The sequence below is a fragment of the Ammospiza caudacuta genome, chromosome 3, assembly GCF_027887145.1.
Source record: "Ammospiza caudacuta isolate bAmmCau1 chromosome 3, bAmmCau1.pri, whole genome shotgun sequence".
NCBI classification, from domain to species: domain Eukaryota; kingdom Metazoa; phylum Chordata; class Aves; order Passeriformes; family Passerellidae; genus Ammospiza; species Ammospiza caudacuta.
In genome coordinates, this window is record NC_080595.1 from 55,977,398 (window position 1) to 55,996,333 (window position 18,936).

General features: G+C 41.7%; 2 protein-coding genes across 2 annotated transcripts in view; one reads left to right on the forward strand and one right to left on the reverse strand.

Moving 5' to 3' along the window:
• Positions 1–7,126, forward strand: part of PEX3 (peroxisomal biogenesis factor 3) — a 21,103-nt gene extending 13,977 nt beyond the window's left edge. The window contains exons 5-12 of the mRNA XM_058800866.1: positions 585–709; positions 2,024–2,090; positions 2,189–2,243; positions 2,512–2,668; positions 3,536–3,606; positions 4,501–4,623; positions 5,759–5,855; positions 6,219–7,126. Of these exons, the coding sequence (XP_058656849.1) occupies positions 585–709; positions 2,024–2,090; positions 2,189–2,243; positions 2,512–2,668; positions 3,536–3,606; positions 4,501–4,623; positions 5,759–5,855; positions 6,219–6,302 (779 nt within the window). The 3' untranslated portion in view covers positions 6,303–7,126. The remainder of the gene's footprint in view (positions 1–584; positions 710–2,023; positions 2,091–2,188; positions 2,244–2,511; positions 2,669–3,535; positions 3,607–4,500; positions 4,624–5,758; positions 5,856–6,218) is intronic.
• Positions 6,216–18,321, reverse strand: FUCA2 (alpha-L-fucosidase 2). The gene is given in 8 exon segments (XM_058800865.1): positions 6,216–8,312; positions 9,618–9,726; positions 10,872–11,062; positions 12,412–12,622; positions 13,240–13,579; positions 15,257–15,444; positions 17,953–18,209; positions 18,211–18,321. Coding segments are annotated over 8 exon segments (1,548 nt in total). The 3' UTR covers positions 6,216–8,171.
• Positions 18,322–18,936: the final 615 nt, after the last annotated feature.

The following is an 18,936-nucleotide window of genomic DNA, read 5'->3' on the forward strand; positions in this document are numbered from 1 at the left end:
CCATTACTTCTTTGCTTCCTTTTAGTCTTTTCTCCTTTTCATAACACCTTTACAGATCCTACTTTTGTTCTGACTCCTTTCTTCCCTTCTGCTATTCCCTGCTTCTTCTACACACCCTCATTGCCACTGGTAACTGATGCTCATTTTAATTTTCCTTCTTCAGATCTTAGCTGCTCCTGTCTTAGGTAACTCTGACAAGCTGCAAGTTGTGTCTAGATTGCATGATGAGGGCTAATATATAAACTGTGTATTTCCTGGCCTAATGAAGAAAGATGTTTGACACTAAACATTTTATTTCTTGAACAACTTGTGATTTTTATTTTCTCAGAAATAGCTTTGTTAATGTTTTGTGTAACTTTGTGTAATGCGTAAAGTGATATTAATGTAGGACTTTAAATGGGACACTTTAGCTGTAGATCCAGCACGTTAGACTCGTGATTATCTTGGGTATGTGTTGTGAAAACATGTTGTGAAAACGAGTGAGAGAAATGTGACTGCATATTTAAAAGTAATCAGCACTTCTGAGTCTTGGGGAGCACTGTCTGCCCTTGGCTCACCCTTGTTTCCCTGTGTTGTGTTCCCAGGTTTCACCCGCAGCATTGTGGCTGTGTACAGCACCTGCATGCTGGTGGTTCTCCTGCGGGTGCAGCTGAACATCATCGGCGGCTACATCTACCTGGATAACGCCGCGCTCGGCAAGAACGGCACCGTAAGTGTCTTGCTTGGGGTCGCAGGTAGGCCTTGCACTCCCTTGGATTGGGAGTGGATTGTTTGGTGAGATGAGTAGGGCGTAGTTCAGGACTACTGCAATGAAAACAAGGCTCCTTACAAGAGGAGGGTATGTGGGAGCATTACTGGCAGTGCGATATATTGATGTCCTTAATGGCATCTAAATTTGGATGATGTGGTGATACTGTTGCTTACCTGAATACCAGCAATATTGGAGAATGCCTTTTGTCTGCATTTGTCTTGCCTGAAGAAGGCTGCTCTCTATCTAAATGCCGACATGCAATTATCTTTGCTTTTTTTTGGTGAAATGGTAATACTATGTGAATGATTCAAGATATGTGAGCAAATGTATATAATAATATTAGGTCTTCCTAGTACATACATTAATTTCTCCACTTAAATTTTTCTGAGATTGAAGAAGAAAAATGTTGTCTTTGAAATTTTGACTGTTTGGTTTTGCTCCGAAAGATCATCTACATAAATGTCTGTTGGTGGGGTCAAGCAAGGTAGAAGAGCTGGTTTTTGTTGATATAGTGTATCACTGCTCAGTAAAAATAGATCACTCCCACAGTAAGCAAGTACCCATTGTAGAGAGTGGGACCTGCAAATTGCTGGGTGGCTCATCTAAAAATAATGGATACAAGCTGATTAGTTCTCATCTGCCCCCCTGTGATAGCTCCTGCTGAGAGTCAAGGAACAGGATGTCAATGCAGGATGGAGAAGAGCTTTCAATAGGAAGGCCAGAGTTGACTGAGGTAGTGCTTCATTTTGTAAAACCTGAAAAAGCTGTTTTAGAAGGGCAGAATGAGTTTGAACTAGAAACATTTCCTCTCTGTTAGTTTCTCATAGAGAAGTGGGTTGACAGGGCCAACTCTGAGGCATTCCATTGGACTGACTGGAATCCTGCTTGGTTTCTGAAAGCTTCTTTCTGTCAGATAAGCTTTTAATAGATTTCAGCATAAATAACTTACTCCACTAGATTTAATTTCTGGGGTGGTGGAGAGTCTAGTTTCACTTGCAGTGCAGGTTTTTAAGAGAGTTTCCTTGAGGTGAATGAAAAGTGAAAGATTTTTCTGTGCCACTGAAGATGGAAGAGAAATCGGTCTAGGTTTGAAGAAAAGAATGCCAGAAGACTTATGACACATACAGGGGTTGCTGGGTAGGAAGAGTCAGTACAGAGTTGAAGAGAGTTGGGCAATCTGTTTGCTGAAGAGTATTACAAAGATTAAGGATATTATTTTTGCATTTTCTACTGTTGACATGTTACAGAACTATTGGTTTTTTTCCCCCACAGACACCACTAGCACCCCCTGAAGTCCAGCAGCAATATTTATCAAGCATTCAGCACCTTTTAGGAGATGGTATGCTGCTTATTAAGAGCTAACTACACTTAGAAAATTCTGCTTTTTTTTGGGACTTGAACAAATCATTAGAATAATTTTTACTTTCTTACTTCTAGGACTGACTGAGTTAATAACTATTGTTAAACAAGCTGTGCATAAAGTTTTTGGAAGGTAAGAGCCTGTATTACTTTGTGGTTAGCTTTTAAGATTTATTGTGATGACTGTTCCCAAAATAAAGAGTTTTGTAGGAATTAGGGGGAAACAAAAGCAGGCATATTGACTTTTTCAAAACAATGTTTTTATTAGAGCAGGCTGTGTCTGCCAGTGCAAACCCACGTAGCTGATTGGAAATTTGTTACTTGTAAACATGTTATTGGTAGAAAGAGGAAGGAGCATTACTCATTTTTTCAATCAAAACTGTAGTCTTTTTCCTTTCCAGTATTTCCCTTAAGCAGACCCTGTCTCTTCTGGAACTGGAACAGAAACTTAAAGATATCAGGGAAGTAGTGGAACATAAAGATTCGGATCAGATTGCATCTTACTCTCCCTTATGTCATTATCTGATGCCAGATGAAGAAAACCCTTTGGCTAGCCAGGTACTTGATTCAGTTCCTTTCACCTTTTTTCGTTCTGCTTTTTTTGGGGAAGGAAGGGTGCATAACAGTCCTCTAGTGCACCATGGCATCTGTGTCTTTAATAAATGGTGAAGCCTCTTCCGTCATAAATCAAATGTCCTTATCTCTTTAATCCAGGCACAGTTATATTTTCTTCAGATTTGATAGAAAACAAGTGTCACCCTCAGAATGTCAGCTTTGTGCTCAGAAATGCAGCCCAGTTACTGCCTTTAGGCTGTGAAAGAAGCTGTGACACAGCACAGCTTAACTCAGCCCTGAGATAAATTGTGTCATCCACACTTGTGTACTTGCAATATTCATGGAGTGTTGGAGCATCTTGGCTGGTGCTCAAGAGAATGGTGTGCTGGACTCCTCTGGGCTGAAAAATGAACAGGAGTCAAGAGAAAAGTGTATCTAATCTCAGTTGCAACACTAATTTCTTGAATTTTGTGAAGGTATTTGTCTCCATCCACACCACAGGCTGGAGAAAACTCATTCTGCACTTGGTGTTACAGTGGTGTAATGAGGAAACCTGGGCTTCAGCATGTGCCTACATGCATTTATTGCTTTAACTTTATCTGATACGCAGGGATGATTTCAGTATTGAAGGTCAGAATTGGAAAAATTACTTCCTCAAACAGTCTGGTATTTCCTGCTAGTATTGTTCTTAGTTAAAACCCTACAATGACCATTTAAAACACAAATTATAAAGAATCTCATTTACAACAATAATTTCTTTTATATTTGACTTGTACATTTTACTTAATACCACAGTACTCAACTTTCCTATTTCTGCTCTTACAGTTGCTGATGGCACTTGCTAATGGTCTCTGTCTTTGGTTTTTCTAGGCCTGTGGACTCACAGAAAGAGACATTGCTACAATTAAATTATTGAATGAAACTAGAGATATGCTAGAAAGGTATAGAGAAATATAATTTCATATAGTTATATGTTATATAGAATATATGTTATATGTCATATAGTTCTAATTATATAGAAATATAATTTCATATAGGGAAATATGCTATATTCACATTAAACTCCTCAAAACTTTTGTTTATGTAAGAAAATTACTTCCTCACGAAAAGCTGACAACTTTTCATTTGTGAAATGGGACCATTCTGCATTAAATTTTTCTATTTATCAGTTGTAGGCTGGGATTATTAAAATTTGTGAGCTCTGAAACTTTTAAAGAAATAATGCTGCCTTAATGAGATACCCAGAATGTCCTTGGCAATCAGATCTATTATCTCTTCCTTACCCACTCTGTAGTAATGTAGGAACAGAGAAGTACTTCTCTTCTGCTAAAGCAGGGTAAATTGAGAGTAATTGTATTGGATTTACTTGCTTTCATGAAGTGAACACCAGTTTTGGCTTATCGGAATTTATTTTTAAGGCATGCTTTTGAAGGTGGTTGTAGGTGCCCATTTACCAGAGAGCTGGTTAAAGTGAGGCTCCTATGATAAACATAGGATATGAGGGAATTGAGGCAAATGTCAAACTATTCTTACAGTTTGGCTGCTAGGGATGTGGGGCACTTCAAGGTTAAATCCCTTCTATGTTATTACTTAGTAAGGAATAGAAGTGAGGAATGCTTCAGGTTTATCTGGGTTTTAGTAATCTTAGGGCAGAGTTCAGGTTGTTGAGGGAGCTGGTGTTTCATGAGGTGGCAATGCTAGTGGCATTCGTCTGGCTCACACATCACCTGTGAGGGGAGGTACACCTATAGCACTGAACACTTGCAGGGCTTTTTAGTTTGAAAAAATTTAAACCTAGGAATAAAATCTTTTTTTGTATTATTCTTTCTTCTTAGTCCAGACTTCAGTACAGTTTTGAGCACATGTTTAAATAGAGGATTCAGTCGGCTGCTGGACAATATGGCAGAATTTTTTAGACCTACTGAAAAAGACCTTTCTCAAAACAGCTCTGTAAATAGGTAAATATTTTCTTTTGTTGTGGTTCTCATGTCAGTAATGCTTTGGCTTCATAGTAAATTCCAAAAAGGCTCTTGATTTTCCTGCCTTCTTGGAGTTCATGTGCTGGAAATATTGTTCTGCTTCTTGCTCTTCAAAGAGCACTGGGTTCTCCTCACTTTGGCCAAGTAGGCAGCTAGGAGGATTCATGTTTCCTCCCTCCCTAGAATTAGGTGACGTTCTTTCCCACCATTACTTGCACACCTAGAAGTAGAGATCAGACGACCTGTGCCCACGTCTTGCCTGGCTACAGGCAGGCTGTCTTTGGGCTGGGGAGGGTTCTCCTTGTGCTGGTGACTCCTGACAGATGTGCCCAGTGAGGCTGGGAGAAGGAGAGCCCTTCCCCACCCTCCCCTTTGGAGCTCCAAGCACCCCAGCCTCCATCAGTTCCTGTGGCTCCCAAAGAAGGGGGGTGGGCAGTGCCCTGATCATCCAGTGACAGGGAGCCAAAGCTGCCATGGAGCTTTAGGTTTCACTGGTATGCAGATAAAATGCAGTTACATGTAGGATTTTCTACATCCTCCTAGAAGAATGTCTAAAAATAGCTTTTAATCTGATGCTAACTTGAGTTTTAAGCAGTGTGGTGAGAGCATTACAAATCCTTGAAATAATCTTTCTCAAATATTAAAATTAAAACCTGGATTGATAACTGGGTTTATGTATGTTTATTGTTGTAACTTGGCTTTCAGAAAGTTATGTTTTAATTTAAATATATACTATTTACATCACTTAAAATACCCCAGAGTCTGTAGTTTGGCTATCTGCCTAAGTCTGGTTTAGTTTGAAATAATGTGAAATTGTAGACAGGCACTTCGATGAACTGTCTACTTACATACATGCAAAGACTCTGACTAAACCATAATACTCTAGCATGAGAAGCAAGTGTGAAACTGTAATAGGAATGTGGACTGGAATTGAATTGGTACTTCTCTATATTAAAGGAAAACCTTGTTATGGAGAAAAATCCCTTCATCCATACATTTTAGTTTGCAGTCTTTCAATTCTTACTTTTTAAGTGTAATTACTTAGAATTATATAATCACAGTTTAGTGGCTTCATCTGTGTCTGAGCGGGTCAGTATTTTTTGTTCTTTCCTAGTCTTTCCAGTGTCAGTCTTCCTTTAGCCAAGATAATTCCAATAATAAATGGACAGATCCATTCAGTATGCAGTGAAACACCCAGTCACTTTGTTCAGGTAAGAATCTGCCTTATTTACAGTATCCCAAGTAAAATCTTGAAATTAATGTTGTGTATTTATTCTTAATAATTGTTCAATTCAGTGACTTAAATAAATTGAAAACAGTTGGTATAACAAACTTTTTGTCAATTTGTATCTTCCAAAAATACACTGTTTTTCTATAACTTTCTTCTGCTGAACTGCGCAGAAGCACAGACTTCTGGCCTTGGTTCTACTTGCAGGTCTGCTCCTAAAGCAAGAAGTTTGAGTTGTGCCTGTGGGAGTACCAGATGCTTTTCTTAGGAATTCTGTACTGCAGTACAGGCAGAATAGTGGGGAATGTGTTTGATTAAGGAAGTTTATTTTATACATTTCTTCCAGGACCTGTTGATGATGGAACAAGTGAAAGATTTTGCTGCTAACGTTTATGAAGCTTTTAGTACCCCTCAGCAACTAGAGAAATGACCTGCACATTTTTACAAATGGATGGTGTATTTCTAACAAATCCCTGGTGACTACTGATGAGACTTGGGTTAATTTTATAATGGTGTAGGAGTGGCAGACCAGCAGAAAGAGCACTCTGAGGAAAGTGGGAGTGAGCCCACATTTTCTTCTAACTGAATTACACTTCACCCATTAAAAATATTCTTGTTGAAAGAAACATGGTAAATGAAGACTTTTCTATTTAAAAAGTGGTTAAACTCTTCTGTAATTCATTGGATTATTTTTTATTGCATCTAAAAGGCATCTGGTGGCAGTATTACAGCAAGTTACTAAAAACCCATTTTTTTGCCCGGGGTGTGTAAGTTTGGGGAAGAACTAATGATAGTGATCTAAGAATAGCACAGAGCAGCAGAATGAAGTAATGTTTTTTTCTTCTTCTTCCCCCAGATTTTTCTTTCTATAAAGTAAATATTTTTTCCCTTAACTTTACAAATCTTGTTCCAAAGTCTCTCATTCTTCAGAAAGCCTTTGCCAATGGATGCATGTTCCCCTTGAACAAGCTGGGGGTCTGCTCTCTCTGTTACTTAATACTAAAGGAATGTGGTTTTTTAGACATACTCTTGTTTATGCTGTTCAAACAGCTACACTGTACACATTACCTTGTAAATATTTTATCTTAATTTGTATTAATTTTGAGCCCAATTGTCTGTATTGTAATAAAATATTTTAATGTACAATTTGTGTGTGTATTAACATTACTAGGAAAGAGAATAACCTGACTGGCCAGTCAACTCAAAATCCTGGCAGAGTTGAAAGAATAAATTTAACTTATACAGTACTTAATTTGCACTCACAAACATTACTCAGGGAAAATAAATCTTCAGTCTCTACATTGAAACAGAAATAATTCATGGTTTTTATTGTCCTTTATCTCCTCCTCTTTGCAAGCTTCACCTTGTATGTCTATCCCTACAAATCATGACACATGAGTTTGGAAATTTTTCAAGTTGGATGCAGTCTACTCTCTGCTTAAAATGTTGTCTCTTTGCCAGAGTTGAAGATCCTTAGCAACTCCTGATTATTTCTCTTTTTCAAGAGTTAGTCACTGAAGTATATATTTTGTTTAATAGTCCACAGAAGGCACCCTGGTAACTGTGTATAAACAAAGGGTGTAAGCAAGGGACAAGTTTTACCCATGTAAAATCATACAAAATATCAAAAACCCAACCCTCTCCCAGTTCACCTGTGTGCCAATAATGGATGGAGTTACTCAAGAATAGGAACGTGTAAAATTAATGACTTCCATGCTGAGAAATTATGATGTATATATGCTTTGCCTGTATGCATTTATGATTAATTTCTAACCTTTACAGGCCTGTTCTTGCAAACATTACCTTATTCAGCTGAAACTTCCAGCTACTACTAGCTAAACACACCTGGAAAAAGAATATTTTTTCTCTAAAACTGTCAGATTTTACTGTGCACTTTTGTGGAAGGTAAATTTCTTGCATTAAAGAGGGTGTACAACTGAGTTATGTGCATTTGAACACCAGCTTGAGCTTTATTCCTTCTTTTGTCTCTGAAAGTCTAGTGCCTGTTTCCCCCCACCTCATTCTTCACATAACTTGGCCAGAACCTGACTAAACCAAATGTAGAGGTAGCTGCTCAATATTTCACACAAGTTCAGAGAACCAAACTGTGTGCAAAGGATCAATTAATCTATTGCTAGACTTTGTGAGGTTTGTTCCATTCCATCCTTTCATAACATCCCACTTTTCATAAAAAAAGTGAATTTATTGGTCTTTCTCAGTCAATCAAGTTTAAAACCAGTGATAAGAAAGAGCAAAGCATCAGCACTCCCTGCTAGCCAGGGCTCCAGCAGAGTATGGCTCAGTCTACATCAGTCAGTTGTAAGGTCCAGCCCCACTGACATGGCATTTGCTGAGGAGTCAATTGAGGTAGAGCAATAACCATTCCCTTTTCTCCCAGGGCAACCCATTTCAGCAGTTCCCTGTATCCAGCCAGCTTCACCTAAAATAGAAACACACACTATAGTTAGAACAGTGCCTTCTCAAAGTACATATAAGTGCAATATTGACAAAGTAATTATTGATCCATAGCTACCTTACTCACCAAGTATCCTAAAAATGCCACTTACTAACCAAATGAGTGATAATTATTAAAGGTAATGGGAAAACATTTGCAAGTAGATATGCAAGTAAAAAAGCTACTCATGTTGGGTCTTGAGAAGGACTTAGGGCTGTAGAAAGTGAATAAACACCTTTTGGAAGCATTTGGAGTAGGATTTAGGTCTAAGCAGAGATCTAGCAGCTACAGTACAGAGCTTTGCATTCCCTGTTTCCAAACTGCCTGCTTCCCATGGTGAAACTTGTAGTCTTGAAAGAGCATGACTGTTTCTTACAGAGGGAAGCCAGGTATCTCAGAGAAAGCTAAGAACCACAAATAGGTTGATCTGTTGATAGGTAAGCTGTCACTTACACCAGCTGGTGACCTGCTGGAGTGGCTGCAGACCAGTCTCTCTGCTGAAGATAGTACTTTCTAGTGCACACAGAGTCTACCTGCCCCCCTAAAATTCCAGAGGCATCTCCATCACTTCTGAAATTACTCTTTCTCCCCTATCACAGAGCTGTCTTGGCACCAATCAGACTACTTTCATATGGAACTAGACCAGAAGGGGTAGTCCAGAAACATTCCTAATGCATTTCAGCAGCTAATGGACATGCAGTGCATGAGACCAGAGCAGAGCTAAACCAAAGTGAATCTCCCTTAAATGCACAGACTTGATACCAACTTCTGCTTCCATTGGGTTACTTGCTACTTGCCAGTGTAGGTGTGGCATCACTGACCTCCACTTGGTATAAGATGCACATCTAGAGTAACACTGATTGCTCTTCAGCCTCCCTGGGCAACAAAAACCTCTGTGTACATCCCCTTCCTGCAAGGCTTTGACTTCAAAAGCTGCACCACTACAGCAACTCCAGTATCACCAAAGTCATGAGGACAGCTTCTAAAGAAAAGCTGTCTTTAGGAGTCTACACAGGAAACAGGAGGGGTGGCCCAGTTTTTTCCCCTGCTCCTTGGCCTCTGTGATTCTTAGTTTGCAAGCTAAAACATATCCCAGCGACATCTCAGTCTAAGAAACATCCCACTGAGAGGACTATGACAAGGAGGTCCCAGAAAGAAAACAAACATTTGGCTGGGTCTCTTCCAAAGTACTCTGTCCCAAGAGCTATGCATTCCCAAAGATGCCAGAAACTTTAATAAACAACATGGAACATGACACATCCTAGAAGGAGGGGAGGGACTCTCTTTTACCTGTGTTTCTCCAGCCTTAGCCCGTGGCTCACCAAGTTCCAAAATCCCAGAGACTGGCCAGTTAAGGAAGATAGCGTTGACTTTCCCTTCTTTAGGGGTGAAAGTGTACCTGGTTGGAAATGGAGACCAAAAAGGCATTGTCAGCTTTTCCCTGGAAATCTTTAGAACTGATAAATAAGAGTGCTTTCAAGACTGGAAAAATGGATTGGAAAGGTCAGGATTTATTACATTTTCACACACATAACCACCTGACCCTTTAATAATGTGCTGTTCCTTGAAAATTGGTTTCAACATACTAGAGGTAATGAAAACTATTAAAGAACTGAATTCAGAGGTGAACATCTGTTGTAACTTTAGCACACTGTATCAACTCAGCCATAGGAAGGAAGGAGATACTTGCAGGATGGGGAATCATTAACAGATAACTGTAGGTTATATTCAGAAAGACATGGTAACTCCCATCTATACACCAACATGCAGACTAAAAGAATTTAAAAATAGTATGGGCAACAGAGTTTCCACTTTGCATAGCTAGTTTTTAAAAATACTATTTTCATCACTATGCCATTGGAAATCTTGTGGCATACCCCTGAAACATTCCTCCCTCCTTCCTATTTAGTTACAGTTTTTTATTGCTCTTGAAAGGGATTTTACTTAACAGTCAACAGTTGAGCATCTCCAGGCTAAAGCCAGATGGCCAAATCTTGCTGGGAATGGGAATAAAAACATCCACTGAGACAAGAGGGCTAAGACCAAAACCGTGATGGATCATGAAGATGTTAGAGAAGCTACAAGTAACAAGGGCAGAGGGGAGGCCAAAGACTGACTGCATTTAGCAACCAAATAATTGCTGTTATCTTCCCACTTTCTAAACTCCAAGTGACATTGAGTATTCCTTTGTTCAGATAAATACTTCATAACAATCTTGTATTTCCAGATTTTTTTTTCATTTCTGTTGCCCACTAGAAGCAAATAGAATTACCTAATAGATTAGCCTACACCAAGAAGCAAAAGATGACCACAGAAATGCTTGCAGCTTTCCTTTCAGCCTCAGCATCATCCCAAAACTAGTCTCTACCTACAGCTTTATACACATTTTAGATGCAGTTGCTTACACTAAAAAAGGCATTAATTCCTTCACCACATACAAACTAAGATGGTGATTTCTGTAGCGTCAAGTCCTTAGGGATTTCAAAGCTTCACATAACATTGGTGCTGCTTTCCAGAGCCTGCATTTTAGCTCAGCAGACTTACCAGACTCCAGGTGTGACAGTGTCGTTCTGTGCTCTCCATGGCTTTGTTCCATAGATGGCCTCTCCGTTGACCTGCAGCCAAGAGCCCACCTGCCTCAGGCGCTCCTCAAACACAACAGCGATGCGACCGTCGTGGGTGGGCCCGATATTCATCAGGAGGTTTCCTCCACAAGACACTGTTTCTACAAGTTGCTGAAGTGTTTTTAAACACACAGAACACATGGTTATGAGTAATGAAATCACATATTTGCAGTACTTTCTAAAGTCTGCTGTACTGCTTCAGAATGATAAACCACGAGTTATGCTAATGCTGCATGCAGTAGCATGGCAGTTCATCCCAAAAGTTAATACAAAACTTAAGCTCTCATAAAACAAAGCTCTACTGTCAATTTTTACATCCAAAACCAGCCCCAAATACCTTCTTGTGCCAATATGTCTGCCTGAATCTACATTAGAATCAGATCCTGCAACTCTTTATCATTTCAACTTCTGCTAAAATGTATTGAGGGTTTTACTAATAGGACAGATGTCTTCTCTGCACCAGAGTAGAATAAGGTGAATAGTTGCTACTTCATCTTTATTGAATCTTAGAAAAGCAACTTCGTCCTTCCTCCTGTTTGATGCTTTTCCTATTTTATAGAAACATCTGTAAAACACAAGGAAGCGTCCTACACAGCCTACAAAATTTGTGTTCACATCCACACTGCCCTCCAGAGATCATGGACTGAGATGCATAAGTCTGAGAAACAGACAGCTGCACACATGCTGCTGAATTAATTCGAACCTTCTGCCTCTGAAAAGAGGTAACTTCAATTTCAAATTGTCTTTTGTGAGGACCACACTAGAAACAGCAACAATATTAAGCAACAGTAACAATCTTTCCCTTACTAGCTGAAGTTTGCAACTGAATGAATTATTCTGGAAGACTGATCAGTCTTCCTTTCATTCAATTTTCCTAAGCTTCAGATCTTTTTTAATACCTCAGCCTCATAAGAGAATCAATGTTTTAACAACATCAGCAGTCTGCTTTTGGTAGTGTTTGTCTGTATGTTCTGTAAGGAAAGTTTCTCTCTACAAAGTAAAACTACTGCTGAGTCATAAACTGTTTCTATCTGTAGAAAGGGGGAAAGATGTAGCCTTCCAGCAGGAGTTCCTAAACAGGACCTGTGAAACTGAAACTCTTTGCTTCCCATCAGCTTGCCTATGCAGTTACCAGAGAAACTTAGACAAAAAGGTAATTATGAGACTGTCCAGAGCAGTCCTTGGCCAGTTACTCACAGGGAAAACAGCTTCTAAGAAACTGACTGAATTTCTGCTAGAAATTAATTCTATAGAAACAACTAAGAGAAAGGTTAAGAATTACATGGGTTTTCCATCCTGCCAGCGTTAAGGCTGGAAATTAACAAAATTATTTATTGTTTCATGGATTCACTATTGAATTAAAATCATCTTATTCATAAAAACAGATAGACATAAAAACAGCACAGTGTAACAATCAGGAGAGAGAACGGGGAGCGGCAGCAGCTGCTGTGGCCCTGTACCTTGACCAAGTCCTCGATGGGGAGGTAGTCCCGCAGCCGCGCGTCCCGGCGGTAGCCCCAGGAGCCGCGGTCGATGGTCATGCAGTTCTCCCACTTGCGGGGCAGGAGGCGCCCGGGGTTGTAGCGGTCGCTGCACGTGTAGAAGCCGCCATGGGCACAGATGCTGCCCGCTCCCCAGCGGTCATTGGTCACCACTGTGTCCCGCACCGGGCTGGGAACGGAGGAGTTTTATTATTTTTATTCCATGAAACGCGGTCACAGCCAGTGTAATCCCTTCCCACACACATCCCTCCCAGGAACTAACATTTTGGATGACTTCTGTACTATTAATTTATTACAATAAGATTAAGTGCAACGTCAGGAATTCTATTCTCATGCTTTGCTAATAAAAGGTCCAGATCAGAATTTCTTAGGGAAATAAGTTCCAGACTTTAACAGGAGCTCTACCAGAAATCCCTCTGCACTTCATATCCGCTGCCAGATGTTCAGCCTGTGATGACAACAATGTATTCATATTCTCAAATTGTCCTGCTATCCTGTGTTTCTGTGCAACAGCAAATACTTAGGGAAGAGTGTGATTAAGCAGAATAGCCAATACCATTTTAAATTATTAATTTACAAATGTGTTTTAAAAATACAAAACAGTCTTTTTCTAAAGCCAGCTTTGATAGTTCTAGGAAAGATCTGGATTCTGTATTTCAGGAGAGTTAATATTTTTTAAAGTCCTTTTAAGCAGAAGTAGCAGGTTTCAAAAAAACAAACAGAAAATGAAACAAACTAGACACAGCAGAATTTCAGATAAGGAGCTAAACCAGCATCATTAGGTACCTGTCATTATAGAGCCAAGCCAAGAAACCAGTGCTGTTCCAGTAAGTATCTGGAGCATTTCCATCCCCATCAGACCAAATTATTTCTGGCTGGTACTTGGTCACAATTTCATAGAGTTCTGGTAATGATTTGCTGGTGGGAAACTTGCTTGTGTTAAAGGCATTGGTGGCATCCTCAAGGAAGAGAGGATTGAACCATTCAAACAGGGAATGGTATAACCCAAAATGCAAGTCAGTCCTGTTTTTAACAGATGTTGCTAGTTCAGCAACAAGATCTCGCTTTGGTCCCACATCAACAGCATTCCAGTTCCAAGAATATTTGGACCCCCACAAAGTAAAGCCTAAAAAGAGAAAAATCAGAGGATAAGAAAGAAAAGAAGAAGTGAAGACATTACAGTTCTTTCTGGAAAGTGGTTGAAAGTGTTGAAAAAAATAAAATAATAAAAATTATATCTGTAATAATATTGTTGTTATGGTATAAGGTGTGCCTATAACCTGTTTATGCACAAAAAAGGTAGTAGTTTTAATACCAGAACACAATGTATTTATATATGTATGCATATACATTTATATTTTCCAGTTCTGTACTGCTTAGGATAATTATTCCTTCTCTTTTATTATTCAGTCTATTCATATGTGCCAATTAAATTAACTAGTTGACTTTTAAGGCCCCTTCCAACACAATGCATTTTCTAACTCTACAACTCTGAAATTACCCAAAAATACAGCAGCTTTTGAGGCATCTACATCAAATGTGAACTGTAAATACACAATCAGCAAGTGAAAGATAGAATTATTTCTCAGCTGCAGAATGTCCAAGCTATCATTTCCATTCAAAGACTGTTCTCTTTTCTGTTTCCATCTTATGCAAATGTTCACTTTTTGTTTGCCTTGATATTTATAACAGCTCAATCAGCTACTCTGTACATGTATGAGGAGAGACCAAAAACTCCTGAAACAGCTGTTAAAACATCAAGATTAAATATCAGAAGGGATTTGACCTTTCAGACATCCATCAGTCCAGCACAACCACCTACAAATACTACTGCACTGCAGACCCAGACCACTGCCAGAGGAGCTCCCCTCTCACCTTCTAACCCCTTTATACTCACTGTCTGATCAATCTTGTGCTATTTCTGTGAACTGGATACATGCAATTGTATGGACTAAACAACTTAAAAATTAATGCACAAGGCTATTGGACAGACTAAATGAATCCTGTTTTTTTTGAAGTCACTGGGAATTTCACCACAAGTGAAATTCAAGATCAGAATTATGTGTGTCAGAGCTGAGATTAAAATTGACACTTCACAAGTTGCCAGCCTTGAACCCACATCTCAAAAAGATGAACAAACTTCATTAGATGTATTGTAGAATATCTTAATATTTTATACTTTCTTTGCTAGTGTAGTTCCTTCCAGAAGCCTTCTTTTTCTTTACTTTTCTCTGCAAAGTACCTTACAATTACATTGCTAAAAAAAATAGTGCCTGAAAAGCTACACAGCTGGTTCAAGGTTTTGGCTTCTGTTCACTACATCAGGAAGAGCTATACCTTCCTAAATCTGAAGTTTGACTCCTGCAACATGTTCCTAAATTCCTAGGAGAAACCAAGGGAGTTTGCTAACTGCCTGCTCACAGCAGCTCTCCAAATATTAAACAATGCAGAATTCACTTTTGTGGTTCCTTCAGCAATAAACTGCACAGAAATAAAAAATAAACTGTGGCCACTGCAGGAAGCTCAGCAGCCACCACCACTTCAGGCTGTCTTACCTACAGCAAGAGAACAGTGGCACAATCTACTGCTCCTCCTATGCAAACTCCATGGCCACAGCTTTTGTGCAAAGGTCAGGAAAACACCTGCACATCTCTTGGGGGGTTTTTATTTCCTCTTTAGCTGTGGTGGGGCAGGTAAGCCTGCCTGGCTTTCTCTGTCTCTTAGAAGGTAAAAAAGTCATGTGTTTTTTACATCTGTTGACAGAAATGCAGCAATTACTAACATTCACAAAGCTTCCACTTACCCTCATGATGTTTTGAAGTTAAGACAACATATTTTGCACCTGAAGCCTTCAGAATATCTGCCCACTGGTTGGGATCAAAGAATTCTGCTGTAAACAGAGGACCAAAATCTTCATAGCTGAAGCCAGGTGGGTAATTTGCATCCATAAATTTCACATAGGGCTCTCTCTTTTCCTTCTGCCAGTACCACCTACAAAATACAGAACAAAGCATGTCTGCTGATGTATTTTTTGGCAAAGAGAAGAGAATTTAAATGATCAGCTCCTATTCAACACTGAGAGGTAGAGGCATTGGAGGTACATGACACTGGTGATAAGATGAAATTGCTCCAGAAGAGTATTGATTAGCAAAGATTTCATTTTTTCTATCTTATTTGTCCATGTTCTACATCTTTGTACTCCACTTTGGAAAGGTCTCAGGATTTCATTTGAAGCAATGAAAAAAGCAGCTACACTTTGAGAATGGAAAAATTACAGTGCTGGTCAATACCCAAATATCAAAACTGTACTAGAGACCACAGACAGTCTGTGTAAGCAGCTCAGGTGGCACAAGAAGTGCATTTTTCCTGGACTTGCATGTCTCACCTCCTCAAGTCTCACACCTCAGCCATCAGGCATCTCTACTCTGCCCCCAACATTGCAATCCCTGCCACCCACAAATATGGGGATCGTCACCTTTACCTCTCTGACAGTCACAAGCCCTCTACACAAGTGCAGCTGAGTGACCCAATGTCCACAGCCCCAGGGCCAGAGAGAGCTGAGACCAGGTCACTGCAGACTCTGCACACCTGAGCCCTGCAAGCAAGGCCACCCTGCCAGAAGAAAGCACATCCTCCATCCAAAACCTGCCCCTGCAAGAACACCACACACTTACAAATGCACCTCTGTCACCTTTTTATGAATAAACCAAGCAGCACAAATCCTCTTGTCAAATTTAGACTTATATGAAAATAGATTGTAAAGTGAAGAAATAAAACAGGCCAGAATTTGAATGTTTGAAATTAATTTCTCTCTCCTGTCCTGAGCTGGACTCTGACCTCAGTTCTCTGAGATCACAGTGTGAATATTGTTGTAACCTTCCCAAAAACACTTTAGCATAAACCAACACAATCTCTGGCAGCCAAGAGGGGAAAAAAACTTAGAAGAAAGAGGCTGAGACAGCTTTCCTCATTGAAAGAGCCAGGGGCAGAGGAAATAACAATAAAGCAAAACAAATTTTTAAAAATAAAAACAAAAAACACTCTGATTTCAAAGTATGTAATTTCTTAAATTAAAAAGTAACAACCTTGCTTCTCTCCCATAGTCACATGGTTTGCTGACATGAACACTTCCATGCTGACAGGATTAGATTCTAGAAACATCCTTACCAAGGCTGTGGAGCACTGAGGGAAGGCACACATGATGGGCGGTAACAGTTTGTGACCTTCCATTTGACACTGCTAATGCAGGACCTCAGTCATCTGACTGCACAAGCTGTCAGAAGGCCCTGAAGCAGCTCTAGACCCACACCTGCCACGGGATAGGAGAATACAGGAATATAAAAAACAATTCAAGTTTTGGGGTCAAAAACCAAATGCTCCATCCTGAGCCTGTACACCACTATCAGAGTACAGCACTGTGAGTGAGGCTTGAACCCAAACCTAGTTCTGTCCCAGCTCTCTAAAAGTAATTTATTAGTAAATGTAGTCTGCATTAAAAACCTGCTGAAACACTTGACCCTAATTCTGAAAAGAACAGGTGTCAGAAAACATTGGTTTGATTAGATACATGTTGGTTTGTTTTGCAAATATAGTAATTAAGGTTCGCCATAGCTCTGCCATAAAGCTACCCTTATCTTCATACTGTAAATAATAATGTGTGTCATTTGCAGTCTCACAGGAAGTACCTGGTAGAGCATGGAAAGGTGACAGCAGAAACATGCTTACAATTAAGGGGCTTGAACCAGTGAACGCTCACAGTACAAAGATTTCATTGAGCCTCTGAACTAAAATTATCTGAAGGATCAGTTTTAGGTTGTCTTAAGTGCAAAGCACTCTTAAATAATAGTAATAACGGTAAAAAAAAAAAAAAAAAAAAAAAAAAAAGAGAAGAAAAGCATCAGCAGCACAGAATGCGCACAAGAACACAGCAAGGCTGCTTGCCAAGTAAGGGTAGCGATGGGCTCTGTGCTCCCCACAGAACTCCAGCAGGTGCACAAGGCTGCTCCAGAGGCTGGCACATCCCAAACGCCTGTCCCCACAAGGGAGACCCCCTTCACCCATCCCTTCATGGTGGTCCTGGAGAGGGCCCTTTTGGCCACTTCACCAACCACCTCTCCCCAGCACTGTTGTGCTGCAAGGCCCTTGTCTCAGCTCTACCAGCTCTCTGCTTGATTTAGTCACTTCAGCGGGGGTATTCGGGAGTGTTGGGGCTGGGCAGACAGGCGCTCAGACACGCCAGAGGCACCTCCAACTCCACTTCCTCTGCAAACTACGCCATGGAGTCCGTGACTCGGGTGGGCACAGAGCTCTTCCCACACATCTGAGCTCTACGGTCAGCCTGCAGAGGGGCTCCAACCCAAACCTCCGCTGTCCGGGGGGCCACCACACCATCCCCGCCTGCCCCGAGCGCTGCTTCCCAAGCAGAGCCCTGGGCCGGCCGGCACGGCCCGTCCGCCGCGGCGGTTCCGGTGCGACCGGAGCGCTCCGACTGCAGCTCACCAGAACCACTCGCTGCCGAAGCTGGGCACCGAGAACACGCCCCAGTGGATGAAGACGCCGAACTTCGCCTCGTCAAACCAGGCGGGCAGCGGCCGGGCGTCCAGCGAGCCCCAGGTGGGCTCGTAGCGGGGCCGGGCGTGCGGCAGCCCGGGCAGCCCCAGCAGCAGCAGCAGCGCCAGCGCGGCGCGCCCGCCCGGGCCCGACATGGCGGCGGCGGGGCCGGAGCTCGCGGCGCTGCTCGGCCGGGCCGGGCCGGGCCGGGCTGGGCTGGGGAGGGGAAGGGGAAAGAAGCGGGACACGGGCAGGGCGGGCCCCGCGGCCCCTTCGCTCCTCCCCCGGCCCGCCCGCCGCCCGGGGGCTCTTCCCCATCGGAGCCGCTCCATCTTGCTGCTGGAGTACAAACTGCACCCTGGATTTTGAGGATTTTAAGAAATTGAAGTAATTGGCTGATGCCTCGGTCGGCATCCCGCCGTGCTTTCCCCCGCCCCGCCGGCTCCTCCCCCCAGAGCGGCTTGACGGTGTCCGCTGAATCTGCGGCCGGAGCCGGGCCCGGGCCTTGGATCTGCTGCCGCTCCGCTCCGCTCCGGCGGTGGCCTCGGCACCTGCTGGGTCTGCCCTTCCCGCCTGCTTCCGACCACAGGCTCAGCTTCCCCCGTCCTCCCAAGAAACACAGGGTGTAACATCGCTCTGCAGCTCCGTCCAGCCGACTTGAACGTGGAGGCTTCCCAGGCAGAGAGGTGGCCCAAAGCCTGTCAAGGAAACATTTCTCTCTTCCATCATTAGCATGGCCTGTGCGGAAGCTGCCTCAGTTCAGTAGATGACACTTGGCGTTTGTGCTGCAGATCACGGGTAGCGGGCACATACTTAAAAGATACATCTTCCAGCAATTTGTTGCCCACCCTGGTGCTTCTCCGGTCTTTCCTGATGCCCGAATTTTGAGGTTTTACTTCACCCCTAGATGCCGTGGATAGACTTTGTGAAATA